The following is a 23,436-nucleotide window of genomic DNA, read 5'->3' on the forward strand; positions in this document are numbered from 1 at the left end:
GGAGAAGGCGGGGATCCTGCAGCTCCAGATGGGGGCCCTTCCCTCAATTCCTGGGCTCTCTTGGGCCCTCCCCAAGCCCACACATGCGAGTTTACAGCCTCATTTCAAAGCCCAGCTGAAGGGTTCCTGGAGATGGCCCACCCAACACACTCACTGCCTCTCTGTAGACGAGTTAAGGAAGGCCCTCGGTGGGCGCTCGCTCAGGGTCACATGGGCAGTCAGGGCAGAGCGGCACTAGAGCCCAGACCCCCCGACTCCTCGGTCCAGCTCCCCTGGAACTGCAGTTCTCGGGTGGGGGTTGAGGGGAGATGAGAAACAGTTCCTCTCCTGACTTGCTGAGACCCTTTTCATCTTTTAAGCCACAACCAATCCACTAGGTGCCCGAGTCGCTTCTGCTGGCACCTGCCCAGCACTTGCAAAGCCTGCAGCGTGGAGAGCTTGGAAGGCTGAGCGTGAGCACTGCTGAGAGCGCATATGTGCACACCTGGGCCAGGTGTTCTTAATGTCCTTAAAACTGGGGCCACCTGGCTGCTGGAACAGATGACAAGAGACGCCTATTCCTGTCTGTCCCTTTGGCTAACTCAGCCCTTTAAGCGTCTCCACGATCCAGACATGACTTCCTTAATGCCCTGGACTGCACTGCATGGAAGGAAGGGGGCAGGGCGCAGCGAGAGCTCACCAGGTCATACTCCTCCGGGTCTGCCGCCATGCCCCGCATCCCGTAGCGATGGGCGTCCTTGGACAAGCGGTTGGCAAACTCCTCGGCGGTCCCCGTCTGGGAGCCGTAGAACACGACGATGTTCCTGCCCTAGGGATGGCCAGACACGCAGGATCAGTGAGGGGCCAAGAGCCACAGGCTTCACTGGAGGCTCTAGGTGACCACAGGGGCAGGCAGGTCCCTCAAGGGCACCCTCTTTCCTGCCTCCTTCAGGTCCTTTCTAAGTCGCTCTGGGGCTAGCATCTCACTGCCACAGCCACTGCAGCGGATGGGGTCAGAGGCCACCGAGCTGACTTCAGCTGGAGCCATCAAGATAATCCTACACACACAAGCTGCTCAAAATCACAGCGTGGGCATATTTTTAAAGGACATGTGTAAAAATGCAAAAATGACGTTCAGTAAAAAAAAAAAAAACAAAAAAGTGGTCAAAGACTATGTATAGCATAATCCCATTTTGTTACATATCCACTCTACATATATGTGTGTGTTTATACATATAAATGCACAGGGAAAAAGAATGGTGTGAAATATACCAAGAGTCTTTAAATGGGGAATCATGGGTGAGTTTTTCTGGATGTTTACAAAAGTAATGCGTATGCTTTATAAAAATCTAGACAATGGGGAAAGGTACCATAACTGGCTCACAGGCTCTTCATCCCACCCTCCTCCTACTGTGCCCACTGCAGCAGCTCTGGAAAAGCTGGAACTCCATCCCCCAGACTCCCTGCAGCCAGGGATGCAGCAAATTAGGTCCCGCCAACTGGATGTGCTTTGCAAGATCTGGAAGGTGGAAGCAAGGCACAGGCCACCTCCCCAGTCCCTTTCTGTAGACATGAGGTTTTTCTGCGGCAGCCTTCCAGTGCCCAAAATGCCTAGAGGGGTCTCTGGCCTGACACAGAGCCCTGACAGGTACAAATGACAAAATAGAACGGAGGGACTACAATTGCTGTAAAGTGTTCTCATACCTTTTACATTTCCTGAATCTTCTACAAATCATTTAAAAAGGTATTTTAACATAATGCTTATGATGTCAAGGGAGCAAAACAGGATATAAAACAGTAGCTAAATATTTATGGTAGCATCAAAATATATAAAGTACCTAGAAATAAGCCATACAAGAAACATCTGAGAAGCTACCGAGTGATAAAGGACTCAACCAAATGGTAAGGCACTCTGATTTTGCACAGGGAAACTCAATGTACAAGATGTCAGTTCTCTATCAGTACAGAAATGTAACACAATCCTAATAAAAACTTGAACAGCTCTTTTTTCATCAACAATTTGATCCTAAAAATCCTGTGGAAAAATAAGTGCGAATCCATCCACTGGAACATCATTTGGCAAATAAAAAGGAATGAAGTGCTGACACATGCTACAGCATGGATGTACCTTGAAGACGTTACGCTAAGTGAAAGATGCCACAAAAGGCCATATACTGTATGATTCCACTTACATGAAATGTCCAGTTGCCATATAGGCAACTCTATAGAGACAAAAAGTAGATGAATAGTTGCTTAGGGCTCAGGGTGGGGGAATGGGGAGTGACTACTAATGGGCATAGGGTTTCTTTTGGGGATGATGAAAATGTCCTAAAAACTGGGAATATACTAAAAATCACTGATGTGTAAACTTTAAATTGGAGAACTGTATCGAATATGAATTATATCTCAATAAAACTGTTACCTAAAATAAATGAATACGTATGAAGTAACAGCCACGAAAACTGAAAAATAAGAGTGATGGTGGGGGGAGGAAGTGCCTAGTGCTACAGATATTAAAACAAGTTATAATAATTATACAACAATGTTATAATAATTAAACAGTATGATATTGTTTATACACAGACAGCTAGATCAAAGTACCAGAATAGGAAAATACAGAACTACACTCAAATACCCATGGGAGTTACATTTATGATAAAACTAGTGGGGAAAAGATGGACTTTATTACACAGAATTGAGAGAGCTGTGTAAAAAATTGTTGGACCCATACCTTACATCTTACACCAGGATAAATTCCCAACAGACTGAATTTTAAATATGGAAAACAAAATCATAAAAATACTAGAAAAAAATATGGAAGAATTCCTTTATCTCTTTAGAGTGGGGAAGCCTTTCAAATGATGACTCAAAGTCCAGAAGTCACAGAATAGTTAAATGGACTAAGGAACTTTAACATGGCAAAACGAACAAGCAAACACACAATAAGCCGAATGATACATAAACTGTTAGCTGGGAAAAATATTAACTCATATCACAGACGAGGGGTTAATCACCCTAATAACTTTAAGGAGTTCCTTGAGAAAGATCAATCCCAACAGAAAAGTGGGCAAAAGATTTGAACAGAGAATCTGTAAAAAAAAAAAAAAAAAAGAGAGAAAAGAAATGCCAGCATAACATGAAAATTTGCTTAAACTCATTCATAGGAAAAATGCAAATTAGAACTCCACAGAAATATCTTTTTTGTAACCTAGAAAACTGGCAAAATCCCAAACTTTGATAGTAGACTGTCTGCAAGGCTGTGGGGAACAGGTGTTCTCACACTGCTAGTGACGGTCCCGCGGCGTGACCTCTACGGGGGTGGGGCACAATCTGGCAGTTTCTATCACAAATGCATATATCTTTTGATCCAAAAATTCCACTTCTGGGATTTTACTGTATTTGCAAATATGCAAACTGATCTACACAGTCACAGCAGCACTATCCGTAAGAGCTAAAGATTAGAAATATTCCAAACGCCCATCAACAAGGCAGTGTTAAATTATAGTACTTGTGGCCGCACATGGAATCATCACGCAACTATAACAAAGAATGCGGGAGGTATCTTTGAATTGTTGTGAAAGGAGCTCCAAGACATACCATTAAGTGGGAAAAAAATGAAGGTCTATAGAGGTGTATGTAATATGCCACCTTTTGTGTTTAAAAAGTATAAAAGTCTGTATTTGTTTTTATTATATGTGCGTAAAGAAGCTCTAGAAGGATCTATAAAATACTAAGGACAGTGATGGGTGACAGGGATAGGAGAGAAGCTTTCCACTACGTAGTTTATGTTTTGGATTTTAACCATGTGAATGAAGCACCTGGTCATAAAATTCAACACTTAAATAAAAATCAAACAGATAAAATTGTAGCTGTGCTAGGATCACAGCTATGTGAGGTTTACATATGCTCACGGACACAACCTGGTCTGGGAGGGAGGAGATGGGGCGGCATCCGAGTCAGAGGGAGGGTCTGTCTGTTCTTACAGTTTGGTTTGTTCAAGAAGTAAACATTCAAAAAGCGGAGTAAACTGTCCCAGCAACAGCAGAGCAGCCTCGAGGCTCTGGTTAGCCCAGAAAGTACGCACACAGGGAGCTGAGCCGGCTTCCCGCCCGCTTCTCCTCCCGTTCAGTGAAGCTGGCCTTCTGCTGGATGCCCCCGCACACCCACCAGGGCCGAGCACAAAGAGAAAACTCACCGTCTTCTTCATCTTTTCCACGAAGCTGCTGTCTTTGACAGAGGAGGTCCTGAAAAATAAAAGTGTCTGCTGGGCACGGGAGGCACATGGCAGCAGCGAGGGGCATTTCCAGCTCTGCCTGCTCCACTCCGTGGTGCCCCTGCCAGCAGCCGCCTCTGGTCCAGTGCCAGGGCTGGAAGAGGCAGGACCCAGGCTCCGGGGCCTGGTAAGTCCAAATCCAACCTCGCAAATCCAGCCTCACAGGGCCAGGGCTGACCCACCCGGGTACCTGAGAACACAAGAACGAAGGGTCAAGCTCACTCCCCAGCTGCTCACCATCCACAGCCAATGGTCCCCACCTCAAGGCAACCAGGAGTTTCCCAAATAAGATTCTGACCCTGCTACTGCCACGCTCTGAAACCTTCCATGGCTCCCATGACCCACAGGACCAAGGGTGCACAAGTCCCTTCAGAACCTGTCCCAGCCTCGCCTGCCACTCCCCTCCACACACCAGCCCTCCATGATGGTCCTTAGAATTCTGTCAACACCACTGTCTCCGCCCAGAGTGTCCTCACTCCAGTTCCTCACCCGACAGACCCCTGTTCCCCACCAAGGCCCCACGTGAACAGCAAGTCCCTTGAGATTCCCAAGACACGCCCCCCCTCCCCCCAGTCCTCCCCTGCCCTGGAGCCACTTTTACTTGCTCCCCTCTCTGTGACCCTGTCACCTCCTAAAGCCCTGAACTGGACCCCATCCCCTCCAGAGAGCAGCACCACTGCCCCGCATGCCCGCCCACTCTCCACCTCCTAGCTCTGGCCTCCTGCCCCTCCCTCTCCACTTCTGGTCCTTTTCCTTCTCTCTGTCCTTGCCCCAGGCCTGCACAGCCATCTAAAGCAAGCCAGTGAGCCTCCCCAGGGACTCTCAGGCCTAAGACAGCAAGGTGATTTACCTCTGGATGGTAAATATTTAGGATGTTTGAAATATGGCCGGTCTGAACCAAGCGACAAATCTGAACACTAAAATACCAGTGTTTCTGTTTAAAACGACACCATCAAGGGAATGAAAGGCAAGCCCCAGCACGGGAGAAGGTGTCTGCAATGTACACGTATCGGACTGATGAGGACTAGGGTTGAGAATATAAGAAATCCCTACAAATCAATCAGAAAAGACACATACTGCGACAGAAATATTGTCAAAAGGCTTGAACGGGTACCTTCTTAAAGAGAGCATCTAAACAGCCAAAGAACATAGGGAAGGGTGCTCGACGTTATTAGATACCAGAGAAAAGGAAGTTAAAACCACAGTGAGATCTATCATACACCCAGTAAGAATGGTTAAAACTGAAAAGACTGACAAGATCTCAAACAGGCGAGGTTGTGGAGCAATGGGAATTCCTACACGCAGCTGGGAGAGGGCGATATGGCATGGCAACTTTGGAACGCGGCTTGGCAGTACCTCCTGTGACTCTACAGCCCAGCAATTCACTCTCTGGTACACGCCCCATAGACTGCATTCATACCCGGGGAACGAGACATACATTCTTTGCTCTTTCCACTGCCTCCTGTGCACAGTAGAGTGTAACAGAGTGAAGTGCCAGCATGCACGTGCGTGTGCGCATGTGTGTGCGCACACACACACACACACACACTCATCACAACAGCATGAAGCAATGTCTGTCAGGGCTAGAGGCCTGGAGTCTGTGGAAAAACTTATGTAAGTGAAGGTTTCTTTTTTTTTTTTTTTGCGGTACGCAGGCCTCTCACTGCTGTGGCCTCTCCCGTTGAGGAGCACAGGCTCCGGACGCGCAGGCTCAGCGGCCATGGCTCACGGGCCCAGCCGCTCTGCGGCATGTGGGATCTTCCCGGACCAGGGCATGAACCCGTGTCCCCTGCATCGGCAGGCGGACTCCCAACCACTGCGCCACCAGGGAAGCCCTGAAGGTTTCTTTTAAGGATGCCCCTGCAAAGCTGTTCAGACAGGTATTTCATAAACATAAGGGTATGAGAAGTTTCATGTCTAAGCCCCCGCTGGGTTTTTCACTAGGTTAGTAGGTGCAGGACTAATGCTATTTTCAGGGTCTTAGCATTAAATAACATCACAGTAGGCCGCAGGGGGAGGTGAGGCCCGGTGCCTGGCTTGGCCACTCCAGCCTCCCTCCTCTGTCCCGAGGTCCCTTCGGTGCAACAGCCCCATGAGGGGCAGCAGGGAGGCAGCGAGGGGCTGGCCACCCAGGCTTTCCCACCCAGCGAGGGCCCAGCTGCACAGGAACCCAGAGCAGGCCATCCCCGACTCCCCATTTATTCTGGCATCCCCGGGCCGGCCCATCCCTAACCTCAGCAGGGCCAGGGCAGGAGCACGAATGAGCAGAGGTGCTCAGGACTGGCCCCATCTTCCCACGCCCAGCTCCAACCTGCACTTCAAAGGGGTCTTGTGTCTAGCATCTTGGCCACATGTCCAACTTCTGCCCGCGCTCAGCTGCGAATGGCCGCGTCTTCACTAACCCTCTAGTTGTGTGCAGACTGAACTACAACACAACCTACAACCCAGTCTGAGCACTAACACGGTGTGCTCACCAAGACACACCATTAGGAAAGGAAGCAAGGTGCACGATGACGTGAATTCCACCACTGAGTAGCTTTGAATTCTGAGTCATGAGAATATATTACCCACTAAACATAAAATCAGATGTAAATTTAAACTGATGGTTAAATACCAGCAACCTAGACAAATGTTTCTGATGAAAAATCATGAGAAAAAAAGCAGGTACAAAACGAAATGCAATTTCCATTTATAGGAAATGTCTGGAATAGGCAAATCCATAGTGACGGGAGGTGGACTAGTGGTGCCAGGGGCTGGGGGGAGGGGGTGGGGAGTGACAGTGTTTCCCTTTGGGGTGATGAAAGGTTTTGAATTAGGTAGTGGTATGCTTGTACAACACGATGACTGTACTAAAAGCCACTGAATTAAACACTGTGAAATGGTGAAAGCCGTGAATTTTAAGGGGTGTGAATTTCACCTCAATTAAAAAAATGAAAACAAAGTAAATGCATTCAGTTGACACCTAAAAGGGGCCAGGCTTGAGTTTTGGAATATTCACTTATATGGAACTCTTCGTCAATTTCTTGACCGTTGCCAGTTCTCTACGTGTGGACGGGCCACAGCGGACGCTCCGGGAGAAATTTAGACGACGCAAAGCCAAGTGAGAAACAAGCCAGCAAGGTAACCAATCCATCTTCCCTCACACTTGCCCTCTTCTAGGAAAAGCAGAATCTGTGTCCTTAGAAGTGGAACGCACATGATTAATTGTTCATAGGAAAGTGGCCTGAAGAGAAACACACCAGCATCTTAGACAGAGGACACGGGAGCTTTAGGATAACGGGTGAGAGGGTTTCCCTAATTTTCCAAATTTTTGTTTTCTGTTACTTTTATAATTAAAAATACATTTTATATTCAAATACACATTCAGACGTCTGAAGACGGGAGAGGCTGAACAGCCTAGTGCCCTGTGACGCACGCTGCTCTGTACCGAACAGCACAGACCATCACCTGACGTTCTTGTCAAATGGGAAAGGCAGGCTACAAAGTAACACAGGTGACACAATCCTGTTTTTGTGTAAAGGCAAGGTACAGAAGGGTAGATGCTGATGTGTTAAGAGCTGTTCTGTCCTCAGGTTGAGCAATTATGAGTTTTTTGTTTCTTTTTCTTGCTAATTTCTATTCCCAACTCCTCCACTCTTCTTTCCTACAATGAAAATGTAAGGCTTTTGTACTAAGAAGATACAAATTACTTGCTATTTTAAGAAACGCTGTGCGTGGCTATAGATGGATTGATTTTGAAGGCTCTGGTGAGGATGACTAGAAGAGCTACACCCTGGGTAGAGACCCACATCAGAGAAGCTATTCTAAGTAAGAGAAAGGGGCCCACCGGTTCAGAATCCACCCCCCTCCACCTTCCAGATGCTCTGGCCACAATGACCAGCCCGCCATTCCCTGGTTCCGTGTGCCCTTGGACCCACCGCGCCGTGGCCTAGAACGTCCTTCTTCTAACCCTTTGCCACCAACTCCTGCTTATCCCTGAAGACACTCGGCCTAAGCTTCTCTCCAGAGCGCCTTTCCCTGCCGCTCAGACATAAGGTTGTTTGTCACCGTCTTCAGTACGTCTTCAGGAACTCCGTCCAGGCACTTGCCTCAGCGTATTCTCATTGCTCAACTTGAGGCCTGGGTTTCACAATCTGGGGGGAGCTATCTGTGTACCTCTTTGCACAGCACAGTGCCCGGCACTCAGCACATGACGTTTTATGGGCTTCTCGGGGGGTCAGTCCTGAGTCTCTGCCCAGCAAAAGGTTGGCTGAGGCGGCCTGGAGGCCTTTGGAGGCTCCCCTACCCACCTGAGAGGGTCTGACGTCAGTAGAAAAGCTCTCTTTTCTCAAAGGGCAGAGGTTTCCACAGAAGCTACATCTGAGCAGATTTGCTGAAGAAAGGGACCAGAGGGACCCCACCGCCCAGGGAGCGCCCGGTTGCCCTTTCTCCATCTCCAGGTGACGTGTGCGCTGGGCGGTGCCGAGGGCACGAGACTAAATGAGGCAGCCTCCACCTTCCAAGGGCCCATCGCCAGGCTGGAGAAAGAGCCCAGGAGAATCACGGAGGAAGGGGAGAGGCCACACACCGGGAGCAGAGACTTGGTTCAAATTCTGGTTCTGCCACCAAATGGGCCTGTGACCGGACAAGTCGGGCCTCTTGAGGCCTCGGGTTCCTCTATGGAAAACACTGCATCTCGGCATCTGCAGTCACCCCAGGGTCGCGCTCAGCACCTGGAACTTGTTGAACTCTCGAGGATAAGGAGGGCAGAAGAAAGATGTCTGGGTCACTCTGTGATTTCAACACGGTGAGGTGTGCGAAGACCAAATGGACGGGGCGGACGCCATGCCACGGGGCTTCTGAGGGAGCAGGCACTGCGGCCGAAGAACCCAGGAAAGGCCTCGTGGAAGAGCTGGGCTCTATTCTCAGAGAGGAAAACGGCTCCCAGGAGGGAAAGCCGTGGCAGCCGGCAGCCGAGGGGCTGCTGGATGAGACACGAGCAGCGGGTGGGAGCTGAGCTCTGGGGAGGAGGGCTGGGGGGCGCCCACGCAGCTGCACGGGGCAGACGATCCTGGCTGGCAGCAAGGGCGGGGGGGGGCCCTCCACGCAGGTCTCACTGGGGGTGTCAGAGGGCGGGCAGGAGGTACTAGGGCCCCCCGCCCCCAGGGGAAGGGTGCTCCTGAGAAGGGCGTGCACTTCTGAAGGCAGCGCTGGTCCCGTCATTAGCTTCGGCCCGCGGGGAAAAGGAGGATCACGCCCATAGCCCCATGAGGGAAGAGGGAAACCCGTGGAGGTGGGGGAAGACACTGTCTGCGCCTCTAGTCACTGCCCGGCGCGGGGCAGCTCCCCACGTTCCCACCGGTTACACCAGGCGGGTTCCGCCACTGCCCACCGCGACGCCCGGCTGCCGGGCCCCGAGCAGGTCCACACCTGGGCGCCCTCGGCTGGCTTCACCCCTCCTGACAGCTTCATGCCGGGATCTGCACTCAGAACCCGATCTTTCACAGGCCGAGGAGTGGGTGATGGGGAGGCCCTTCTGGTTTCCGGTCTAAACCCCTTCTTCTGGAAGCAGAGAAATGCAGCCTGCAAACCAGGACCAAAGGAGCCAGGGTGGCCGTGCCTGGGTGAGCCCCCCGGGACTGCCCCTGAGTCTGCGGTCAGCTCTACACAGCGCCGTCCTCGTGCCTCCAGGCATCCCCGCCCGGGGAAGAAGTTCCATCCACACTGAGTAGGGGTGCCTGTGGGCATCCACACCGTCTGCCCGGACACTGTCTGGAACTGACCTTCTCAGGATGGGCTCGTCCTGCAGAGATGAGTATGCGCACCCCATGGTTTCTTACTCTCAACTCGGGACTGAAGGGAAAAGGCAGCTTGCTGCTCTCCTGGAAACGGGCGGGGAGCCAGCAGCTAGCGAGTCGGGCTCTGTCCATTCTCTACCAGTGCTGGCAGCGGGCAGACTGGCCCGCGGACACTGAACATCCTCCCGGACACCCTGGTCCTCTCGGAAGCCCTGTGAGCCCCTGCCTGCCTCGGTCCCCGCAGCCTGGGAGAGCTGCTGCGTCTGGTGGCTCCAGCAGGGAGGAACCAGGACTCTGGGCTGGAACCTCCCGTGAGCCCCTGCGTCTGGCACACACCCCTCCTCCTTCTGCATGGACCGAGGGAAGGAGGAAACCTCTCCAACCCCGGCTCGGGTCTCCTTGGTAACTGTTTATATCAGAGCCCTTTCTCCCCACATCCTCCCCCTTTCCCATTAAAAAAAAAAAAAAAAAAAAAAAAAAAGTAAGTCGTGCAGGCGGAACAAAGCTCCTCTGGACACTGGAAGGCCGTGGTGCAGGTTGCTATGGCAGGGCCGTTTCCCCATAAAGGGAGCGCAGCGAGCCTGCTGCCGGGGTGCTTCAGGATCATATTAAATTAGATCTGGTTCCCACCTCCCTCCCTACAGAAGAACTCTGGGTAACAGAGCCTACGATGCTGGGTCCAGTCACCTGGGGGCAGAGGGTGCTGAGGAACCAGCACAGCTCGGCCTCCTGTCACGCAGTGCGGGGTACGCCCGGCAAGGTGGGCACCGCATTCGCTGCTGAGATGTTTGCAAGTGAGGAACCCCCTTCGAAGGCATCCAAGTACAAACGGCCCATCAGGAGAGGCCGCAGCCGACCCAGGCGCGGAGCCCAGAGACCATGCCACTCCAGAATGGAGCACAAATGGTTCCAATTAGGGCTCTCTGCTCCCAAATTGGGAGCAGGAGTGTCTCTGGTTCAGGCTTCAGAAGTCAACTGCAGCCCGCCGGGTGGGGAAGCGAGAGGGAGGCTGGACAAAAGCACTGAGTCACTTGGACAGAGATGAACCATGATGGCCCAGCGCGATTCATTTTGTTTCCAGTCCCAGGCAGGGCTCAGAAGGGTTAGTCTGAAATTTAAATTTTCTGCAGAGCGGAACTGATTTCTTCTGAGACTTTCCCCTGCTCTTGGCGACACACAGGGCAGTTGCTTTTGAATGGCTCTCTTCCAGAGCCTAGCGTGTGGCGACAAGTTCTCTGGTCCCCAGGGCAGCACAATGGGAGAGGGGACGAGAGCTGAGCAGGCGGCTGGACCGGGGCAGAGCCGGCCCGGAGCCTCGTGGCAGAAAGCTAATGGTTTGGAAGAGCTGCCTTTGGTGAAGACAAAGTGTCTCGCTGTGAGCTTAAACAAAAAACAGCAGCTCTCTCCACTGACGGGACCAAGAACGGGAACCAGCGCCAACGGAAGGCAGTGAGGACGGGTGGGAGCTTGAAGCAGGTGTGAGACCACTGGTCAAAGACACAAAAGGGAATAGGAACTAGGACTTACTGAGCACCTCCTGTGTGCTTTTTATTTTACTTCATTTAATTGTCCCCACCCCGTGAAGTGGCAAAGGATTCTACCCCATTTGACAGCGGAGGGGTGTGACGCTTGGGGCTGAAGCAGCAACTCCAAGCCTGTGAAAGCCCAGGGCCCCGCGGCTTTGCATCTGCTTCCACTGTGCAGAGCAAGGCTGCACCTCCCCTGGCCACCCCATCGGTCGGGATGCAGGACACAGCAGTCCCGTTCACACTTCACTGCCCTTCCCAGGGGGCCTCCTCCCCATCACTTAGGGTGCTCCAAGGCTCGAGGGGGCTGCTGTTCCCCTGGTGGACCCCCTACCCACACAGCCTTCAACACGTATTCACCACCGTGCCTGTCGGGACTCCACAACGTGCCGTGGCCCGGGTGGCCTGCCTTCTCTTGGGCCAGTTGGGTGCCAGGCAGGGCTAGTGCTATTGTGCAGAGACCGAGGCCCAAGAAACTGCTCAGGGTCACCCAGCCTGTCCAGGACAGAGGAAAAGCCACATTCTCTGACACTGGGATGACGTGGCTCTAGTCACAGACAAAGTGGCCCTGAAAGGAGAGTGGGGTGGGAAGGGCGATGACGACAGGGCCTGGGCGGGGGGCTAGCAGGAGTGGGGGCAACGGCTTGGGGAGTGAAGTCCTGCTCTGGGGCTTATTCCTCCTCAGACCTGGGTAAGTTACTCACCTCCCCCCGAATCGGCTTTGCCTCTTATAAAACAGGGATGCAAGAATTAAAGTGTTAGAAAGCCCCAGCACACAACCTCTCTCCGGGCACTGGCACTGCTGCTCTCCGTGCCCTGCTTGCCGTCTGTACCGTGGGCCCTGGTCAGCGCCAACGCCTCCCGACGACCTTCCTCCAATCCACTCCAAACTGCATTCAGGAAAGGCTGGTCTCAGGGCTGCCCTGGCACCAGCCCTCCCGTCGGCTCCCCGCGAGGGTCAGATAAAACCCCAAGGCCCTGTAGATCCATCCTCTGTCCTCTGCTCTATCTCAGTTCCCTTCATGACCCCTGACTCCCTTGGCGACTTACACCCAGGCCCTACCAAGACACGCCCTTCCCAGAGCAGGCCCTGCTTTCCTTGCCCTGGGCTTCTGCACATGCAGCCCTGGCCCAGCTTCCTACTCAGCCTCCCAGACTCAGCTCCGGGGACACCTCCATCCTGACATAGTCCCCTCCCCAGTGGCGCCCCGGGCTGTTCGAGCATCGTCACTGTACCATCCTCACGTGCCCCAACTGCATGTGAGCCCCCGAGGATGGTGCCTGGTCCACAGAGATGGAGCCGCCAGCACCGGGTGCCCTGGTAATGCCCAGAGAGGCCAGAAGGTCCGAGGACACTCGGCTCTGCATCACTTTCCCAGACAGGCCACGTTCAAGATTTCGGGCACTGGCTAGAACGGCAAAACGGCCCCAATCTCATCAAGGGACAGGAGAGGTCCCTTGGTGGTCAGGTGGCATCAGAAAACCCACACCTGTGCTTGCAGGGTGGCGTGAATGTCCTGAGCCCACAGCCTCGCCATTTCCACGGATGCAGGACACTTCGGGCACTGTCCACCCTCCACGGCCACAGGGGCCTTTCCTTGCGCTCTTCTCTTTGTAAAACCCATTGGTGTTTCTATCGTCGTGCTCGGCAGAGCCAAGGACCCCTCTCTAGAAAGAGTGGCCCTGAGCTGGGTGTGGAAAAAGGAGATAAAGATGGATAGAGATGATGCCAGTAGCCTTGACTCCTGGCTTTCCCGGCCTTTCTGGCAAGAGCAGGCCGTCAAACGAAGGTCACGGAGGAAAATGAGCTCTTTTGTGGCTTCTCAGAAGCAAGCCCCAGTGGGATGCAGGCAGCAAAATTCTAGACTGTGGGAAACTTTGGGAAACAAATGATCTGGGTTCTTCAACGAAAATGCCGCGAGGGAATCACAGGGATGGAAGGAAGCCCACGGACTGAGAGAGACCTGACATTATGTTAAGGGGAAGCAGCCTGGCACCAGAGGCTGTGATGACATAACCCCATTTGCATGACAGTCTGGAAAAGGCAAAACTACAGGGACAAAAATCAGATTGGTGGTTACCAGAGGTGGGGCTGGGGGGTGGCGACTGCAATGGGACCTGGGCGGCAGGGGGGGCGCTTTCTGGGGTGTGGAGTGTCCTGTATCTTGACTGCAACACTGGCTACACAACTGCACACACCTGTCAGGATGCATCAAACTGCACACTTTAAAAAGGTGAATTTTACTGCATGTAAATTACACCTCAATAGACCTGACCTCTGAAAGAGAGACTTAAAAGATTCGGTAGTCAATTGAAATGTGTGTGTTTAGATCCTGAATTTAAAAAAGAAAAAAAAAAAAGGTTAAAAAAATTGATCAGTCACTCAGGGAGCTATGAACAATGCAGGCTGAGTTTCCAATGATACTGAGATGTACTGTGAACTTACAGGGATGGGAGGATAGCTCTGTGTTAGGTTTAAAAAGGGGAGTCCCTGAATTTGAGAGGACTGAAATATTCTCGTAGTTCGTATTTCCACATAATTTCATAGGAAATATTTCCAATTTCCTATGAAATTATATGATTTCTTTATTCATAATTCATATGAATTATAGGATTAATTATGAAATTATATGCTTGCTTTAAGATAATCCAGCAACAGTGGGGAAGGAGAAGGAAGCAAGACTGGCCAGGAGCGGATAGTTGTTGAAACTGGGTGACAGGTGCATGAGCTCCCTCTCCTACGCTCCACGCTTTGGTGTTTGCTTGCAGTGTTCCATAATAAAAAGCTTTGTTTTTCTTTAAAGCACTCAGGCGCTGCAAGTGAAGCAGACTGCAGGGGGGTGGGGGCTGTGAGCAGAGCCGAGGAGGACAGCTAGGGCTGGCTCGGGGGCACAGGCTGTGGTGCAGGTCCATCTAGAAGGGTGACCCCGCTCAGCCTCAGCCCCTGCTGGCAGGTGTCACGGTGGGCTCCGTGGGGTCAGGTCCTCTGTTTTGTTTTTTTTTTCCAGAAGAAGCTATAAGTGACTTTTATGTGGAATTGCCTGGGTTTTCAATGTTCTAATTTAAAAATTAAAAACATTTTAACATAAGCCACACGCAGACTGTGAGCTAGTTTGCCTTAGAGGCAGACATATGTGCTGGTTTAGCATTTACTAATTCAACGGCCTTTCTCTGAGTATCTTCACTCCAACAGGCCCTGCACAGAGCGAGGGACCCAGACAGGAATGGGATGCTCCCTCTGCATTACGGGAGACAGAAATAGAAACAAATTCCCACCCAGCCAGAGGGGTGTTGCATTACATGCATGAACAAAGCGCTTGGGGGCAGAGAGAGGCTCCCTGAGCTTCAGACTCCTCTGGGAGCTACCATCCTCCCGGGCTCCCTTCCATCAGGAGCTGCCCTGGCCCCGGTGCTCTGTCTAGAGGTACAAGCTGAGCAAAGGCTGAGGGGCCAGTGGGACGAGAGATGAAAGAGCGACTTTTAAAATGATTATGATTAAGAGAACGCGCTACTTGTAACTGTTCCTCTTTAACCAGTGTTTAATTGCTATTATAAACCATTCAAAAGACATCCCCGGGGGATAAAATCATGTTCACTGATTAGAAGGCTCAATACTGGAAGATGCCAATTAATTTATAGATTCCACCCAATCTCAACTAAAATCCCAGAAGGTTTTTTTGTTTGTTTTGGTGGACTTTGACAAGCTGATTCTAAAAGTTATATGGAAATGCCCAGGGCCCAAAAAAAGCCAAGAGAATCTTAAAAGAGAAGACCAAAGCTGGAGGACCTAGACTACCAGTTACCAAGTCAAGAGTTACTATAAAATCATAGAAAGCAGAACATGTGGTATTGGCGAAAGGACAGAAAACAGATCAACAGAACAAGTAGTCTAGAAATCAACCCCCATCTATACGGTCACCTGATTTATATCTACGGGGATGCTTTAGTGCAGTGAGAAAAGAATAACCCTTTTCAATAAATGGTGCTGGGTCAAGTGGATGGATAACCACAGGAAAAAATGATTTTCGAAGCGCCTTGACAATTTGCTGATACCAAAATCAAGTTCAGCTGGATGGCAGATCGAAGGATAAGAACTACAAGAGTGAAGCTTTTAGAAGAAAATATAAAAGAAAAGCTTCAAGACCATAAGATAACAGTTCTTACACTGAACACAAGAGCATTAACCATAAACGTGAAGGCCAACCAAACGGTTGACAAACTGGGCCAGTTTAAGGCAACAACTTCTGATCACAAAAAGACACTATGAAGAGAGTAAAAAGGCAACTTTACAGGAAGATATTGACAATACATAGATATCTAACAGGGGACTCAGATCTAGAATATATAAAGAACTGTAACAAATCAACAAGAAGGCCAATAGCCCAACAGGAAAAAATGGGCCAAGTCTTGAATGTACCATCACAAAAGATACCTCAGTGGCCAATAAACATATGAAAAGGTCACTGGACATCAGAGACATGCAGTTAAAACAATTACCACCACATGCCCATTAGAATGGCTAAAATTTTATTTCATTTCATTTTAATTAAAAAAAATTTTTTTTGGCTGCACTGCACGGCTTGTGCGATCTTAGTTCCCTGACCAGGGATCGAACCTGGGCCCCTGACAGTGAAAGCACGGGGTCCTAACCACTGGACCACCAGGGAATTCCCTAGAATGGCTAAAATTTTTTAATTGACAAAAATAAGTGTTGGTGAGGATGGGCAGCAACTGAAACCCCACATGCTGGGGGTGGGACTGGATGCTGGAAAACTGGCTATGTCTAACAGAGCTGCACATGAGCCTTCCCTCTGACCCCTAACTCCACATCCAACACATACCCAACAGAGCTACGTCCACATGGGAACCACGTCCACATGGGAACCACATGCACACGGGAACCACATCCACATGTACCAGGATGTTCCCTGCAGGACTGTTGTTAACAGTGCCCCAGGCTGGAAGCAATCTAAAGGGTCATCATGATGGGAATGAATAAATTACAGTTTATTCCCACAAGAGAACACTATGCAACAATGAGAACGAGAGAACTACGACTACACATGACATAGAGAAATCGCAGAAAGAATGGCCAAATACTACATATTCCAGGACACAGACAACACTCGTCTATGTCACGAGAAGTCAGGAGAGTGGGTGACCTGAGGGTGGTGGGATTGGAGGGGGAAGAGGGGTCCTTTCTTACATGATTCTACCCATTTTGTGACAAATAAACTGTGTGCTTATGATCTGTATACTTTTATGTCTGCCTGTTATGTACTTCAGTACTTCAGTAAATAGTTTATGAAAAAAACCCAGGAGGCCTTCCAGAACTGACCTTCCCTCTAAGTACTCCCTGGGCTCCTGAGGTTCTGAAGCCAAATCCGGCCTGGTGGTGAGGGCCCCAGAGGCCAGCATGCCTGGGAGATTCACCTGTGAACACAGGGGACTCCTTCTGAATCCCCTGCACCTGTAAGTCCAGGGTCAGGGGGCTGCAGGTGTGTGTCCTGTGCTTGCTGCTCAGACACAATTGTTCCCATTGGCTTGGTTTTTAAAAAACATCCATGCCCCAAGGTTTGGACTCACCATCCCAGGTGGTGAAGGCCTGAAAAGGCCTTAAAAGACCAACTAGAAGCCACTGGGGGTTGTGGTGAGAACTCCTGATACAACCCTGGGCGTGTACAGTCCCCACACTAATCACCCTCCACTGACCTGGTGGGGTAAGGGAGGTACCGTGCCATGGCCAAAACCACCTGTGTTCACTGAAAGTACAAGTGGGCAGGGACAACAGTGCGGGATTTCTAGCAGGAGGTGGCGGCCACCATCTAGCTGGTGGCCCAGATGTATCAGCTAAGTGACCTCTCTGAGTCTCAGTTTTCTCATCTTTGAAATAGGGATATTAACTACCTCTTAAGAGATGGAAGGCAGCATGGCAAAGCGGGGAAAACAGGGGGTGCAGAGTTTGTAGATCTGGGTTCAAAAGGCAGCTCTGCTACTTGTGAGTTAGGTGGCCTTGGGCAAACTCCTCAATCACTAGTGCCTCAGTTTCCTCCTCTGCAAAATGGGGTAATAATGGTGTCCTTGGAGGGCTCTTGTAAGACTGGAGATGGTATTAATAATAAGAACAGGTACTTTCCTGGTGGCGCAGTGGTTAAGAATCCGCCTGCCAATGCAGGGGGCACGGGTCCGATCCCTGGTCCGGGAAGATCCCATGTGCCGCGGAGCAACTAAGCTCGTAAGCCACAACTACTGAGCCCACGTGCCACAGCTACTAAAGCCTGCACGCCCTAGAGCCTGTACTCTGCAGCAAGGGAAGCCACCGCAATGAGAAGCCTGCGCACCATAAATACATACCATTGGAGGGCTCCAGGACCTGGGCAAAGAGCTCTACGACGGTTTATGCCCTTTAATTTTTACAACCCTATAAGATAAGTTCTATTATTATCTCCAATTTACAGTTGAGGACACAGACTTCAAAAGATTGATGTCACATTAAGGGCAAATGTCATATGGCTAATACATGGTAGAGTCAGGACTCAAACCTTCATTACCCAGTGTCAGGGCCTAGAACCTAACCACTGCACTATAACAGTTTCCCTGTACAGTATACACATAGAACCCCTGGCCATGGGGTATTCAACATGATATAATAAGGGATGAGAAGCGGATTTAAACATATAGCGTTAAAATTTTAGGATTATGAAGAGGGAAGTATCGCTTCAGCATCCTGGCAAAGAGAAACAAATAGAATCTACAAGATACAAGTCCAGGAGTTTTGTTTCAAGTCCATCTTGCAAGGCCAGAGATCTTGGGGACGGGGAGGCTGGCGGCCCCATGCTCTCCCGCGGCTCAGCCTCGCTTGGGGATGGGGGTGGGGACACACCTCCATCCTACAGACAAGGAAACGCAGGGCTACTGTAAACTGGGCCCTGGACACTGGCCCCCTTATCCCGAGTGCCATACCTTTTCAGCAAAACTACTTTGCCACACCAGGAATGGACCTGTCCAGCCCCGAGGGAACAGGCTGGACCCTGCTCACCTGCCCAGCCTCCCAGCTTCCCTCTGGCCCTCTGCTGACAAAGCCCTGGAAGCCTCGGGGTGTGGCCCTCCTCCAGCGGCACACCTTCCCGATCCCTCCAAGGGGAAATTCCTTCTTGGAGTCCCCAGAGCCTGTGTGTCCCGGCTGCCTGGCCTCTCCCTCCATCACGAGCGATGAGGCCGTCCCCCCGCCACCGAGTGGGCACTGCTGTGGCAGAGGCCCTGATTAGATCATGCACGTGAAAGCATTTCACAAACCATTTTTCAGAAGTACCTTTCAATGTCCCGACTTCTTAGCCTCTTTAATGTAAAGGCCACCTTTGCATACTTGTAGCACCCAGCGTAGTGCTTGGTACGAGATACTTTCTGACACAAACACTAAGCAGCTGCCTTGCGGCAGGACCAGTGCTAGGTGACGTCATAACCGTCACCCACAAGAGCCCGGTGAGGGCAGGGTCACTGCCTTCATTTAGGGTTACTGACCTCCGGGGAGGGGAGAGGGCCTGGAGGCTGAATTAATCCCCAATGGTCAATGATTTAATCAATTATGCCTACATAACAAAACCTTCATAAAAACCCAAAAGGATGGGGTTTGGAGAGTTTTGGGGCTGCTGAACACATGGAGGTGCTGGGAGGGTGGCACCCCAGAGGGGGCATGGAAGCTCTGTACCCCTTCCCCACACCTTGCCCTACGCTGATGACCTTTAATGCCCTGAGCCTCAGGTTACCTGTTTGTGCAAGGTGCCTTCTACTCTGAATGGTTCCTGTGAAGCCTGAATAAGAAACAGGTATCAAAGGACCCTGAACACTGTGAAGCACAGGGTAAACATAAGGGATTATGAAGGTGGATGCAAAGCAGAGTCCATCAATAAGGCAAAACCCAAGACACAGCCCAACACGATACGAGAGACCCTGCATCTCTCAGCCGGTTCGCTCCTGCCCAAGCACTGCTGGGATGGCAGACATGTGCTCTAGAGGGATCCTGAGCGAGTCACTTACGTGGTCTGAATCTTGGTGAACTCGGGGACTTCGTCTTTCTTCTTCCTGAATAGGAACCAGTATGTCAGGAGACCCACAATGAGGGAAAACATGATCATGTCCGTCGTGCTGAAAAGGGACACGTCTTCAGCCACCGTGTCAGATGCGGTGGCGCCAGCCTCCAAACTGGAGTCTCCCATGTTGATCGAGAAACTGTTGGGAGACAGAACGACAGACGTCAGCAGGGTCCATCTGAGGCCTGCTGGGAAGCCCCCTGAAGGCTTTGGTCTGGGGCTCACGCCCCAAGGGCTGCAGCAACTATCAGAGCCTCGGGGCAGCAGCTGCAGCCTTGGACCAGGACTAAGAGAGCACGTGGCCTGCACGGTGCCTGCACAGCCCTGGGCACACCTGGGTGCACACTGGGTCCCCTGTGAACACAGAGAATGGAAGCCACAGACTCCCTGTACCAGCATTCTCTGGCCCCACAAGGACACAGCAGAGGCACTGCTTCCACACGATAGAGGGGCCGCTTCACAGCAAACCCTTTCCCCAGCTGTGTGGCAGGCCCGGGATGCCCCAAACCCTGCACATTCCAAAGGTCTTCAGGACTGGCCCTTGGATGGCTCCAAGGAAATAACCCCTGAGGCCTCGGAATGTGCCGCCTGATAAGATGTCTCCATATACCTGAGACCTTGGGTCGTGCACATAGCTTATGCTAATGATGTGATTTAGGGGAACACCTGGGGCTCTGAATCACATCACACTGCTGTTGCCTCTGGGGTGCTGGAGACTGAGGAGGTGAGCTTAGGCACTTGGGCGCCCGATGCCTCCAAGACTGACCCCCAATAAAAACCCTGGACACCAAGGCTCGAGTGGGCTTCCACACGTGGCTCCTGGGAGAATCAAGCACTGTCGCGTGACTCCACTGGCAGAGGAAACTGGAAGCTTCTGCCTGGCTCCTGCTAGACTCTGTCCTATGGAGTCTTTCCTTTGCTGATTTCAGTCTGTTTCCCTCTGCCATAATAAACCGTGACTGGGAGTAAAACAGCTTTTCTGAGTTCTGCAAGTCCTGGTGAATCACTGAGCCAGAGGGTGGTCTTTGGGACCCCAGCACACCAACCTACTAAGCTCCCTTGAAGGGTGCTCAACTGGTCCTTCCACCACTGAAACCTGGCGGGTATGTAGATATGAGACAACAAAGACCGAGGTGAGAGGACCTAAAACCCTAGCAGTGCATTTCTGCCTCTTATCACTGAGGCCGGGCTCGGCTCTGGAATCGGCATTGTGCCCTGTCACCGAGTGGGTGGCTCTCACTGTAACCACGGCTCCAGACTCGGTCAGGAATGCCTTAGTCACAGCTCGGCAACTCAGGCAATGGGAGATTACTTCACATCTGACTTCCCTTAGCTGTCACCGCCTCCAGGAAGCCACAGGGTGGGCCCTGCAGCAGAGTAACCTGTCATCTGAGGGCAGGGCATCAGCCCTGCTGACCTGTGCAACCTGCCAGGAACAGGCTGTTCAGGACGGCCCTCAAGCCTGGTTCTTGGCTTCGTTATTAATCTGAGGGGCTTTCCTCACGCTGAGTTCCTGAGTCATCTCAGCTTACCCTTTTGCGATATCTGACGTTAAAGGACCATCTTAATTCTAGTGCCCAGAGAGTGCTGTTTATATTTAAGCATTAACTTATAAACACACTGAATATCTATTCGATGTTAGTCACATCTTTCTATCCAACCCTGGTGGTGGCACTGTCATCTGGCTCACAAGCCTAGTGCCATGAAGCAGAGGGGAGGGGACCTGTCCCACATGATCTCAGAGTCCGGCTGGAAGCCTGGGGGTTCCGGGCAGGGCCGATGTGCTGACTCCGGAGAGCCCCCAGCTGGCGCCCCTCACATCGCAGCAACGACCGCCCACTCCCTGTCCGGCCACCTTTCTGACTCAGGCCACCCGGCCCCCTTACTTTACCGAGGGGTGACTGATGCCCACCAAACGAAATGACTGTTTCTTGACACGCGCACCAGTCGACCACAGCAATCAGAAGAGAAAGCACAGCCCTGGAGGGGGCGTCTAAAGCGACGGCGCGCAGAGCCAGGGGAGCTGCATGGCGGCCTTGCCACACGCCCGACCCTGCGAGAGGCGCCTAACAGGCCGTTCTCCACTCAGTAGCCAGGGGGGGGCTTTGAAAAAGTAAGTCAGACTCTGTCACCTCCCTAAGCAAAACCCTCAAATGATTTCATGTCATACTCAGCACAAAATCTAACGTCCTTAACATGGTTGATTAGTCCCGCTCGATCTCGCCCCTGGGTACCACTCCCACCCCGATTCTCACTGCTCTCCCCTTTCCTCACACTTCACGGTCACGCTGGCCTCCTTACTACTCCTCAAGCCTCCGGGCCTGCTCGTGCCCCAGGGCCTTTGCACATGTTAATACGGCTGCCTGGACTCTCTTCTAGTTACCTGCAGGGTTCTCTCCCCCGCTTCATTCAGGTCTCCGCTCAGAGGTCACCATCTTAGAGAGACCTGGCCTCACTATAGTATCTGGTCGCTCTCCCTGTCCTTCCCCCCTCACAGCCCTGATCACTACCTGACATTATATTATATGTTTTCCCCACTGGCCACCTCCCTGACTACAGGGTCAGCCCACAAGGGCAGATAATGAGCATCAGGTATAGCAACTGAATAGAACTGTTCAATGAATGAGCATCAGATCCTAGAGTAGCTGGGCTGGCAAAGCGTGGCATACAATTGTGGAGCAGTTTTAGATTCTGGAAAGCACAACACAGACACGAGATTACAATGCAGTTTGTGAGGCTATGTTCACTCTTCTCCCCTCTCCCTCTGTCTCGAACACCTGGCTTGCTGCTTCCTTCAGCATCCCAGGCCTCTCCCTTTGAGCTCAGAGTCAGGACACCACGAATTCCTGCCCCACTGCAGAGATGACCCGGCGCTGCGCACAGGGAATGTGACTGACCCCCTGCAGCAGGCCCTCACCAGCATGCTGGACACGGCCAGCCCTCAGACCTGAGGTCTCCACAGACCTGAGAATGTCCCCAGCAGCTTTAACTCTGAGGTCAGATAGACAAAAGCTGCAGAAGGGCAGTGGAAAGGGCCCTGGAGAGCATGTGATCTACAACCGGGAGTTGGAGGGTCCAAGGGGTAAGCAGCTCACCCAAGTGGCAAACTAGAAAGGAGCGCCAGCTTCCCAGGGGAGGGCTGTGCTCACTACCCATTTAAGTGGGGAGACTGAGTGGACACGTGTATCTGTGTCAGAGGCACCTCTGTATCTGGCACATGGTGGGAAGGAAGGATTGGCAGGCTGGCAAGAAGGAAGTCAACCTGGGAGGAAAAACCTTCACCCTACGCTTCCCACTAGGATCGGAGCAGTGTGCATGGGGGCTGAAGCCGAGAACAAGCTGTTAAACCATCATCGTCACGTTGAAGTGCACACAAACACGCCTACCCATCTCTCCAGCCGGCATCACCGCATCCCTGCCCCAGGGCCTTTACATGTGCCTCGCATGCTCCCCCTCCACTTGCTTCCTATTCAGTCTTCAGACCTCGGCTCGACCGTCACTTCCAGGCGTCACACTTTCCTGGCACAGTGCTTGGCACATAATCTCGTGCTCTGTAACTCCCCATGGCATGAATGGAGTCAGTGAATTCACTACAACACACAGAATGTAACATTTGCATGAACCACTAATGTGAAGACGGCAGATTGAAAAGAACTTCGGGACTGGGAGTGTGCCTGTGTGGCAAGCCTCCAGGACACAGGTTCCCAAACTTTCTCAGCTTATGGAACCCGTGACATTTCAGCGAAATTTTCATGGTATCCCTAGGCCAAGAGAAATACCTAACCGTTCCA

At 51.6% G+C, this 23,436-nt stretch overlaps 1 protein-coding gene across 1 annotated transcript in view; it reads right to left on the reverse strand.

The window, feature by feature from the left end:
- POR (cytochrome p450 oxidoreductase) overlaps positions 1-23,436 on the reverse strand; it is a 59,307-nt gene that overhangs the window by 7,987 nt on the left and 27,884 nt on the right. The window contains exons 2-4 of the mRNA XM_081257583.1: positions 19,593-19,784; positions 4,175-4,223; positions 680-808 (exon numbers count right to left, since the gene is read on the reverse strand). Coding sequence (XP_081113709.1) covers positions 680-808; positions 4,175-4,223; positions 19,593-19,771 — 357 coding nt within the window. The 5' untranslated portion in view covers positions 19,772-19,784. The remainder of the gene's footprint in view (positions 1-679; positions 809-4,174; positions 4,224-19,592; positions 19,785-23,436) is intronic.

The sequence above is a fragment of the Mesoplodon bidens genome (assembly GCF_964165515.1).
Source record: "Mesoplodon bidens genome assembly, chromosome: 15".
NCBI classification, from domain to species: Eukaryota; Metazoa; Chordata; class Mammalia; order Artiodactyla; family Ziphiidae; genus Mesoplodon; species Mesoplodon bidens.